The 11,768-nt window shown below is 47.0% G+C and overlaps 1 protein-coding gene across 5 annotated transcripts in view; it reads left to right on the top strand.

Moving 5' to 3' along the window:
- Positions 1-11,768, top strand: part of LOC109898846 (latent-transforming growth factor beta-binding protein 1) — a 128,290-nt gene that overhangs the window by 49,363 nt on the left and 67,159 nt on the right. For all 5 annotated transcript variants that reach the window (XM_031835757.1, XM_031835756.1, XM_031835758.1 and 2 more), the window contains exons 5-6: positions 2,606-2,773; positions 11,411-11,614. In XM_031835757.1, the coding sequence (XP_031691617.1) occupies positions 2,606-2,773; positions 11,411-11,614 (372 nt within the window). The remainder of the gene's footprint in view (positions 1-2,605; positions 2,774-11,410; positions 11,615-11,768) is intronic.

The following is an 11,768-nucleotide window of genomic DNA, read 5'->3' as shown; positions in this document are numbered from 1 at the left end:
GGGGAGCTCAAAAGAAGACCCTATTTTTCCTTGCAGACCCTCACATCCCTCCAGTCTAGCCTAGCCTGTGTGTTCTCAGCCCCTTCCTCTTGCATCCCCCTGCGTCTTCCATGCTGATTGATGTCTGCGTTCTGTCTGAGACGCCCCTCCAGCTTCTCTCTCCATATGCTCCACAGAGCTGCTCCACAGGGCTGGAGAAGTCTACCGTGTCGTGCGAAGGATCTGCTTACATACGGAGGCAGCTCTTATGGAGGCAGAAGAGGGATAGAGGGATGAAGACGGACATGATTTTATCACTGTTGAGGCCAGGGACTCCAAGCTGTGTCAGAGTAGTGTTGAACATGGTGCAGGGGGGCTGTCAGACGACAGCAGAGCCTTCTATAGATCTGTATGTGCTAGGGAATGTGATCTGTTTCCAAGGCTTCTCCTGTCCATACTTCTCTATACCCCCTGTCAACGGTGATACCCAGGCCTTCTCTGAATGAACGCGCTTGTGGTAGTAGCTTAATCACCCAGAAACCCCAGAAAGTAAAGAGCTACACACTACTGGGAGGTAACGGCCAAATGAATGCTCAGCCCCCAGAGAGAAACCAGTACGTTTTTGGCTCACGGTGTGATGAGGTCGATGGAGGCAAACCCGGCATAATTACAGTGAACGCTAGAGTGCAGAGAGGCTGAACGACGTGAGAGGCGACGTCTAAAAAGGCACACTCCGCTGGCCCGAACTCTGCGTAGTCTGGAGCGATGGCGCAGCGTAGCAGACACAGGAAGCCCTGGTGTGACACAGGGGATTATACTGTAGGTAAAGAACACAGGACCTCTCAGCAGGCAGTTTGATGGAGAGGTTGACGGTTCTCATGTGTACCAGGAGCCAAAGCCTGAGTGGAGCCTGATATGTCTATAGGGTCTTAAAGGAGCAGAGCAGGTTGTTAAAGCAGGCCTTTCCCAACATCGGCTCTCCCATGCCAGCATCAGTCAGAGCAATGCTCCTTCCTACATGGGAACAGCGCTCCTTCCTTCTACTTGGAAATGACATTTGGCAAACTTGTCTTTTAAATACTATGTCTATTATGTATATAATACAGTTGGCTCACGTTTAAAACCAGCTGTCTATTAGTCCTTGGCTTTTGACTACATCATATTAGTTCCCCTTTATGTCCACATCTTTTTTTTTTCATCTTATGGCAAATATTTAGGCGGCCCAAAAGTCTGTAATCCAGTGGTTTTGCCTGCTTTCTGGTTTAGAGGAAAAAGCCCTCTCTCCCCTTGGCCATGCTCCCTGCATCTCTGCCCTGTCTGGTGTGAACAGCTGACAGCCGCAGACGAAATGTTGAGCTCAGGAGTCTGGGGTTTTGGGGAAGTTTGGACGGACGGGGGGGGGGGGGACATGCAAAGTAGTAAAGACAGGATGTAGAGAGAGACGTTGGTGAAGGGAAAAGGAAGATGTGAATGGGAGAAAAAAAAGGAAGGGGGGCTGAGGAACTTTCTATAAAGACGTGTGTCACTGAATGCAGAAAAGTAGAAGGGGAAAGGTTGGAGGAGGCTAGTCTGGGAAGGGATGCGGTAAACCTCGTACAGATGTTTGTGATCAATACTCTTCTCTCTGTCTCGCTAGTCTCCTTCTCTCTCTCTCTCTCTCTCTCTCCCTCCCCCTCTCTTTCTCTGTCTGTCTGATATGAGGGCTGGGTTTGGTGGTGAGGGAGGAAGGGGAGAGGATAGGCGAATGGGCGGACAGGTAGGCTGATAGTTTCTATCTCGGTGCAGTGGGTAGCCTGTGACTTCATCCTAAAGTGCAGAGAGGGAGAGAGAGAGAGAGAGAGGAGGTGATCTTAGGAAGAGACACAGCAAAAGCATTTTGGGAGAACTTTCTTTCGGACAGAGGTGCCAAAGACCTACAACATTTGCTAGGTGGGAGACAGGAAAGAAAGGGAGGGAGAAAGTGAGAGAGAGAAATAAGAAGAGGGGGGGGGGGGGCAAAGAAAGGGAGGGAGAAAGTGAGAGAGAGAAATAAGAAGAGGGAGGGGGGGAAGGCAGAGAAAGGGAGGGAGAAAGTGAGACAGAGAAATAAGAAGAGGGAGGGGGGGGGCAGAGAAAGGGAGGGAGAAAGTGAGAGAGAGAAATAAGAAGAGGGAGGGGGGGGGGCAGAGAAACCAAGGCCGACTATACCGCCATGCCCACTCGTTGTGCGTCTTGGAATAAAGCATGGCATTGTGATCTGCCAATACCCACCTCTCAGGGAACTTGACTTTTGATGAAGAATTGGAGTGCATCCCAGAGTTTTGTTTGCTGAGCTCTCTCTCCCTCTGTTTTTTCTCTTTCCCTCCTCATGTTTCAGAGACGCCACCGGATTTAGAAGCAGTGGGAGAGAAAGAGAGAGGGAATGAAAGAGAAAGATAAAAGGGGAAAGGAGAGACACAACGGGGGTATATGTGAATAGAGAGGACAACAGTCCTTTCAGTTATTGTTTTGACTGAACTCGTTGTTCGTGATCGTCTGTGACAGGCCACTCAAGGTGTTTCTGACTAACCAATGGATACAAGACTGACTAGACTCTCCCTCCCTTCCCTCTTCTTTCTGATGGTGTGCTGTGCGTCCCGGCTGGCAGTGGGGAACCACACGGGACGGATCAAGGTGGTCTTCACACCCACCATCTGCAAAGTGACCTGCACAGGGGGGCGGTGCCAGAACAACTGTGAGCTGGGCAACACCACCACCATCGTCAGTGAGAACGGCCATGCCGCAGACACCCTCACCGCCCCCAACTTCAGAGTAGGTGAGTGATCTCTGGTCCAGTTTATCATCACCCTTCCCCCAATCTGCTTCCGTCTTGTGTTCATCCAATGTGGTCGCTGTCTTGTGTCTGGTGATTAATGCGGTAGAAAGCATCCGGCTTCAGGGTGGTTTATTATGTTGTGTGTGTTGGTGCGTGTGCACATGGTCTGCGTTCTGTATGAGGTGTGAATCTATTTTGATGATTGATGTTTACATTATGTGCCGACTGTATTTTCCTGCATAAACGTGTAGTATCTGATTTACATGCTATAATACCAGGGATTATCAACTGGATTCAGCCGCAGGACGATTGTTTCTCGAGCGGATGGTCAGGGAGCCAGAATATAATCACAAATCATTTGTATACTGCAAAATGACCGCAAGAAGCCCAGACAGATATCAAATTTGACTAAAACATAATCATTTCAAACCTTGCTTACATTTTCATACGATCTCAAAATGTAAATCACTTGGAGATGATTTCCTGGTGTTTTTACAGTATTTGATGTCCATCAATGATGGTCAGAAAACTTGGGGGGCCAAATAAAATCATTTGCGGACCAAATTAGGCCCGCGGGCTGCCAGTTGGGGAACCATGCTATATGCAAAATATAATAGTGACTGTTCCAATACAGGATCACAAAAGGTGGGTGTTCCTTAATGTGTTGCACAGACCCTGAAAAAGTCTAGTATGTTAATCTACCTCAATCCTTATACGGAGCTCACCACTGTCTGTTGCCCCTTGCTCTTGACACAGACATGTGGGAAAACCCAAAGAAAACCAATTCCTGTCTGACTCAGCAGCAAACACAGATAGGAGAGCGCTCGCTCTGCTTCTGTGACTTTAATCATGTTTACATACTGCTTTACTCATCTGATATTTAGAAACTGTATTCTGTTTTACTGTATTTTAGTCAATGCCACTCCAACATTGATCGTCCTAATATTGATATATTTCTTAATTCCATTCTTTTACTTTTAGGTTTGTGTGTATTGTTGTGAATTGTTAGATACTACTGCACTGTTGGAGCTAGGAACACAAGCATTTCTGCTACACCCGCAATAACATCTGCTAAATGTGTGTACGTGACCAATACCATTTGAGATGTTGTTACTCAGTTTGTGGTTCAAGATACTTTCTTTAATCATCACTAAATGCCTATATCATGTTGTGAAGTGCAAATGTAGCAGCTTAACTTGCCTTTTCCTGCTCTTTGTGCAGATCTGCAGTCTCGAGCGTTGCTCTGTCCGTGTGACTGTCTCTTTAAATGAGAGCACCTGGCGCAGTATCAGCCTAATGTACCCGTCGAGGCATGCAGTCTGTCCCAGGCCGGCTCTTCCCTACATGCTCAGAGCCAAGAGAGCTATTAAGTAGCACAGACGAGAGCCTAAAAAAAGGAGAGCAACGTTTCATTTACAGTGTGCGGGCCCATCTCCAGCAGCAGAGATGGAATAAATCCCATGGTTGTTTATCATACCTGAGTGATGAGAAAGAAGGAGGAGGAGGGAGAGTGTTGCTTCATAGTAACAAAAAAGGGGGGAATGTGTCCCTGCTTGCTACAGGGTGTTGGCTAATTAACACGCTTACCAAGCCCATAACAAGCTTAAGTTGTTTTGTGATTTGTGACTCATTTATCCAGGGCGAGTTGCAACTGTTCTTTTTACCCACTTAACACAGTACTAAATGCCTGTTGGAGGCTCTGCAAAGGAAAAATGTATTTTACAGTCCTGTGGAAAGAGGGTTAGATCATAGTGGTGGGTTGAACTGTGCTGTTCTTACGACATTTTGTGCAATTAAAACACAATACATCCTTTGAGAATATGATAGGAATAATTTGATGATGTGGGTTGGATTGGGGAAAACAAAGGCGTTGAGATGAGGGGGGGGGGGAAACCTGCCGGTGATTTTAAGCATCCGTCTGATTTACAAGCAGCAGCAGTCTCATTTTCTCCACATTCCTTTTTGGGTTGCTGCCCTGCCTAGTCAGCGCTCAGGGCTGGAGGCCTGGTGGTTTTGGGCCGCCATATTACCCTCTGTCGCCGATGGAGACAGCCCCTCAACTCTCCTGCAGTCCAACTCCGCTAGACTTGTTTGTGGAAAGAGAGAAGGACCCAGCTGCACAGTTTACTACTGTACAGTCTACTGGCTGGCAGATTGTATAACGGTCTCGTTCAGTTTCCATATCAGCTCCTTACTGATAACGGAATAACATTTCTCCCTCGCATCCTCTCTCTCTCTCTCTCTCTCTCTCTCTCTCTCTCTCTCTCTCCTTTGTCTCTCTCCACTGTCACAGTATTCTATGGGGGATAAGGGACCCTTTCAGAGTGGTGTTTCTCCATACCTCAGTGGTCTTTTTGGCGTATTGTGTCCCCAGTTGTGCGCATTGCCTGTCCAAGTATTGTGAGCCTCCTGGATCGGTCCAGGCTTCATATTTAAAAATGGTCACGGCTGCCAGTTCATTTTGTGTGTTAGCTGTGTTCTAGACGATTTCATCAAAATAATTCCTCTGTTTTCCTATTTTACGGCCATAGCGGGAATTAATACAAATGTATCAGCGTCTCATTCTTCTCCTCTTCCTGTTAACCATGTCACTGTACAGTAATTCACTTTCCACACGCTTGGCGATTGGCCTCTGGGCTTACTCTTGCAATTATCACTTTCCTCTCTCTCAGCCAATGAGTGTAAACCTTGGGATGTATTTACATGTCAACTTCCCCATGTTCTCTCATATTTGCTGTTTTTCAGCAACAGTTGTCGACAACCATCCCCCTCCCCACCACCGGCTATACTACCCTTAAAGAGATACATTGGGATATTGGCAGAGTCAGAGGAACTGATGGATACCATTTGTATGTATTTGTGTCCAGTAGGAAGGAAGTTGGAGGTAGTTTTGCGAGCCAATGCTAACTAGCGTTAGTTAGCAATTGTACTAGCGCTAGTTAGCAACTTCCTTCAAACTGCATTCCTCAGAGACAAGGCCATATCCCAAACTATTTAATACAATTCTATTTTGCAATCTGTCTCTGTTGTTCATCCAGTTAAACCTGTACTCGATTGAACTCAAGATGGAGGTGAGATGGAGGGAAGCATTTTATATATACCCCTTTTCTTCACACAGCACCTCTACAAATACACGACATGGCCAAAAGTATGTGGACATCCCTTCAAATTTGGGGATTCAGCTATTTCAGTCACACCCGTTGCTGACAGGTGTATAAAATCGAGTACACAGCAAGTCAGTTCCTCAAATTTCTGCATTGCTAGAGCCGCCCCGGTCAACTGTAAGTGCCGTTATTGTGAAGTGGAAACGTTTAGGAGCAACAATAGCCCAGCCGCGAAGTGGTAGGCCACAAAAGCTCACAGAACGGGACCGTCGACTGCTGAAGCGCGTAGCAAGGAAAAAACTGAAGCAACATCAACACAAGAACTGTTTGTCGGGAGCTTCATGAAATGGCCAAGCAGCGGTACACAATCCTAAGATCACCATGCAGAATGCCAAACATTGGCTGAAGTGTTGTAAAGCTTGCCGCCATTGGAGCAGTGGAAACGCATTCTCTGGAGTGATGAATCACGCTTCACTATCTGGCAGTCTGACGGATGAATCTGGGTTTGGCGGATGCCAGGAGAACGCTATCTGTCCCAATGCAATGCCAACTGTAAAGTTTGGTGGGGAAGGCCCTTTCCTGTTTCAGCATGACAATGCCCCCGTGCACAAAGCAAGGTCCATACAGAAATGGTTTTGTCGAGATCGGTGTGGAAGAACTGGCCTGCACAGAGCCCTGACCTCAACTCCTTCGAACACCTTTGGGATGAATTGGAATGCTAACTGCGAGCCAGGCCTAATCGCCTAAGTCCCCGCAGCAATGTTCCAACATCTAGTGGAAAGCCTTCCCAGAAGAGTGGAGGCTGTTATAGCGGCAAAGAGGGAACCAACTTCATATTAACGCCCATGATTGTGGAATGAGATGCTTGACGAGCAGGTGTCCGCATACTTTTGGCCATGTAGTGTATGTCCCATTTCAGGGAAGAGGTAAAGAAAGAAGCCGATAGATTTACCCGGCTCTCAGGACAATTTCCATAAATGTTCTAATCCCTCAGGTAACCTGTTCAGTTTTTACAGAGGTGAAAAGGACCGGAAAGGGGTTCCCATTCCATTTTTTGGACATCCATGTTGACTTTGGGTGGAGGTAGTTGTCTGGAGGCCTATGTGTCTGGAGTCCTGCATGAGACTTGATTAATGAGCATTACACACTAATAGTGCGTTTAGGCTTTCACTGGACCAAAGGAGTGTAATCAGGTGTTTGGTCGGTGCCTAATTGAAAGCATGTGAGGCTCCCGGGGAAAGAAACAAGTCTGCAGCTCTCTCTCTCTGTCTGCCTTGTAAAGGAGAGTGCCAGGTATTAAACTGAAACACTTTCACTGAGTTTTATAGGCTCCCTTCGCTCCCACGTACGCAAGTTATGGCTGGGTGATCATCTGGTGAGGAATAAAACCTGTAGCTATGGAGGAAGGGGAGAGTCCAGTGGTTGCCAGTGGCGGAGCGTGCTGGAGAGTTTATGAGCTGTGCAGCTCCAGCCTTATATGGAGCTGGAGATGGCTGGAGTCAACTACTCCTCTGGTATCTGTCATTTCCTCCTTGTCAGATTTCATTAGTTTATAATCACCGCACTGTCATTTCCTCCCTCCATGTTTTGTTTTCTTCTTTGTAGATTGCATTTGTTTTGTCATCCCTACCTGGGAGGCAGGGAAGCGCTGCCCTGTTTTTACAGTCTGTGGATGGGCTGCCTGAGGTGGAGTGGGAAGCGATGGGGGCTTCTCTGGTTGCCAGATCCTGTGCCCGCAGTAAACACCAGGCACTAGCCTCTCTCGTGAGTCTAGGGTTGCCTTGTCTGGGCCAACCTGCCTCACTGCTCTAACCACTAAGTGCGATTTTTCTGTGAAATGCCAGACACCACGTCTTAAAATCTCATTAGGCACCCAGGGGCCCTACACTGTGTTGCTGCTGACCCAGCCTCCTCTAATCACACATCCCTGGCCCGCGGAAGGAGCACAGCAGCCTGCATTAATGAACAACTTCCAGGGCTCCAGGGCTCCGGTCATCCCTCTCTTTCCCTCTCTCACTTTCCACTCTCAACCATTTAGTGGATGAGGAGGAAATTAGTCAGTGTGGTTGTGTGTGTGTTCGTCAGGGGCGCAACTTTGGCTTTAGAAGTGGGGGGGACATAATTATTATTTGTATTTTTTTCATTATCCAGTCGGATAAACACGCCAAACAGCCTACCGACCTCTCGGAGGCGTCTGCGTGGTCCTAAAGCTCACCATTGCCTCGTTTGGATCACATTCCAGTGATAAAACTGGGGGGGGGGGGGACATGCAATTCCAGAATGTATGGGGGACATGTCCCCCCCGTCTCCAGTGAAAGTTGCGCCCTTGCCGTTGGGGTATTTGTGTTAACTGTATCTGTGTACATCTGTGTGTGTGCGTGTCCACAGTCCACCAGGTGAAATAGTCTCCTTAAACTATTTTACTCTGTGGTAGTCAAGAGGAAACATCTGGAGCGCATAAGACTGTGGCTGATTTTGGAACTGAGGTACTGAGGTCACTCTCTCTGACTCAGCTGATTAAGGCAATTTAGGCAGTTCATATTTTAAAAACCTTTGCAGTGATCATAAAACCAAACCATGTACATTGTATCACTGCTGTTATGACATGTTGACATTGCTATTAATTGTACAAAAAAAAAAAAATTGTGACTGCTACGATGTGTGGATTAATTTCGCTTGAATGCTCTTACATTGATTTCCCTTAAGTGGCTGTCTATCAGAGCTCAATCAGATCAGCTCTGATAAAGTTAAATGGCTGTTTGAAAGAGTGGCACTTCCCTTCCCACCCTGTGATGTTTTGGCACACACAGCTCCAGTAGCTTGTTTTCCGCCCACAACACGATGAGTGTGTAACCATTATGGTGTGGTTAGTGGTTCTAGGGGATGGGTTGACAAAACACGTTCTATCAGATGAAGTTGGGTGGTTTTGGGGTCCATTCACCCCGGTAAGCAGTCTATGTAGTTATGATCTCATTAGGCTCTGGGAACCACAGCTGTGGCTTCTGGTGGAGGCTCTATGACATCATACTGAGGGCTGCGGAGGAGGAGGGCAAACCGGATGTCAGTCAACAAGAGACACAGTTACTCATCACATTAGGCATTGTGATTGACATTTTTAATGCGCGAATGAACCTCATTCAAAGAAACTGGAGGTGTCGGGTCACGTGGTCAGGAAAAATGACCGACCCTACGTACTCATCCAATTCGGTTTGATTTGGGTCCCACCAAACCCATGATTATCATGTGTAGATCCTGCTCTGTTCAAATGACCAGTCAGTACAAATGTGGCAAACCAGTTTGATTAGCCATATATACTCTCTCAAAGCACATTTTACATCGATGCTGTCTCTTCCAGACACCCCATATGTAAACAATAACCCGTTATCCCTGAGATGCCTTTGCATATCAAACAGGATGTCACCTGATGCTCCTAAATGCCACCAGCTGCATGGTAATGACATGGGTCAGACCTGGGAGGGGACTGGTGCTGGGGAAGGGCAGAGTCAGAGAGGACTTCAAAGAGAACTCTAGAGCAGGTCCCTGTATGGGCCAGATAGGATCAGAGGCAGCCGGAATGTGAGGTTTGGGAGCGGTGTTGTAGTCACCATAATGAGAGGGTTGGGGAGAGGCAGATTTATTACAGCTGTCATTGTGTCACCGCTGCAAATCCTAACAAACCTTGCCTGTCCCTTTTCTAGGAAAAACACACTAAATGAAAGGAAAAAAACGTGGATACAATATGCGTGCAGTATGGTAGTGACCCGGAGGCACTGAACACAAAGACTATAGGTCACAGGGCAAAGAGCTACTATAGGAATGTTGTTGCTATAGTTGGAACATGTATAACTTTCGCTATAATAAACTTGAATGCCTCTTTCAAGGAATTTGGAACACCATTTTCATTTTGAAACACTAGCGCGAGGCTAATGTCTACGGTTGACTCTGAAGGTCTGAAAAGTGTGATTTACATCAGAACACGTAACACCACCAGGAATTTCTGCTCTTTGCTTTACTACAACGTGCAATAGGGTGCCAGAAGAGGCGTGATTACTAGTTCTCTCTCTCGCTCAATTGAGCAATCGACTCGCGGTTTGCTGAGGAGATTCCTGCACTGGTCAAAAGGGCGACATACCCAGGAAGCCTAGACGGCAGAGACTGTGGTGTTCCCCGTAGGCAGCAGGTATTCCCATTTGAGAGAGAGAGAGAGAGCAAGAGAGAGAGACCGCCTCTCTGTCTGCTGGTTGGACTGACAGCTTGATTCATGCTGGCGACCCACACGCCATTGACAAATATTTCAAATACACTGGGGGGGGGTTCAGTTCTTTTCAGACCCTCAGACCTTTTCAGAGGACGGCTCGGCAAACAAACTCTCCACAGAAGGTCCTTCAGCCTCGCAATTATTGAAACTTACTGCCTGAATGGGAGCCTTTAATGTTCTCCTTTAGATTCTATATTTCTCATTTGTTTTTGTTTCTTTAAATCTGGCGTGTGGTGCGTGGTGAGCTGAGGGGTGTGGTGGCATGTGTGGCGCGTGCGGAGACTAGCTGGAGATATGAAGAAATTCCTTTGTGGATGAATACGCCTTGGGTGACTGACAACTCTGAGACAGAGAGAGAACGTGAAAAGTGAGACTGTAGGTGTGAATGATGGGTTGAGAGAGATAGTAAAAAAAAAATTAAAAAGGGGAGAATGGAACACTTACTCAATTCTGAGTATGAACATCAAGGCATTTCTATGTCATTGCCCCCTCTGGAGAGTAATACTTTCCTGGTCACACCTCTGTCATTTGGTTTGGGTCTTAGCCTCAAGCAGCCTTATCTGGGCCTGAAGTCTCCCTCAGAACCAGGCTGAGCTCTTCATGACTGTCAGAGTCCGGATGGAAAACACACCCTAGGGCTGAATACATGAATACATCACAGGCTCCTCAATTAATCCAGGTTTGCTGAGGAATTATGCAGTCTCCAGGCATAATGGATCATTTGCCATCCACCTCCTTGCTTCTTTGTGATGAATATTGATGGCGGGGAAGCCAGGCAGTGTTTGGACACTGAGCTGAATGTGTAATGGCGTAGAACCCCGGAAGACGAGGACGGAGATGTGAACGATGGCTGAACAACACAGGCTTTGTTCTCCTGGGTCTGGATGGATCCATCATGCTTTTTAATGTTGCAGCTTGTGATTCCGGCTTCATATCTTTGTGTGCCAAAGCACAAACCTCCTAGAGGAGGTCTTTGGCATATGGATGCTGGAGTGGGAGAGAGAGAGCACTCAGAGAAGAAAACAATATTGGAAGACTATAACTCTTGGAGAAATGTCAAACAAAGTTCATAAACAGTGGTTGTTTTGTCTACTTGCTCTTTATTTAAAGGTTGATCAGCCTCCAAGTTAAAAAAACGTTTCCAACCATAAACTGCTGTGAAATGCTCAGAGTGTGTGTGTGTGTGTGTGTGTGTGTGTGTGTGTGTATTATCATTGGGTTCGCTGTCACCTGTGGACACAGCTGGCTAAACTTCACGTTCTTTGTGTTCTTTAGTGGTATGCCATCTTCCCTGCATGAATGGTGGAAAGTGCAGTGCCAGGGACAAGTGTCAGTGCCCGCCTACCTTCACAGGGAAGTTCTGTCAGATGCCTGTTCAGAACGGGAATGGGCAGCAGCGCCAGAATGGACAGCAGCAGACGTCCCAGATTCACTCCACTCACACTCTGCCGCTCACCTTCAGCAATGGACAGAACCCTGGTAAGATAGAGTCCAGAAACGTGGTTATGGATGATTTTTTGAAAATGTTAGTTTTTCATCCACAGGCATAGAGGTACAAAAACGAAGGAGTATCCAGTAAGTGTACATCCAGTAAGTGCAGTCGGGGAACATTAAGTTGCTCTTTTCAATAACT

The sequence above is a fragment of the Oncorhynchus kisutch genome, linkage group LG11 (genome assembly GCF_002021735.2).
Source record: "Oncorhynchus kisutch isolate 150728-3 linkage group LG11, Okis_V2, whole genome shotgun sequence".
In the NCBI taxonomy this organism is placed as follows: Eukaryota; Metazoa; Chordata; class Actinopteri; order Salmoniformes; family Salmonidae; genus Oncorhynchus; species Oncorhynchus kisutch.
Note: the sequence above shows the minus strand (reverse complement) of the source record. Positions and strands in the feature narration are given on the sequence as shown.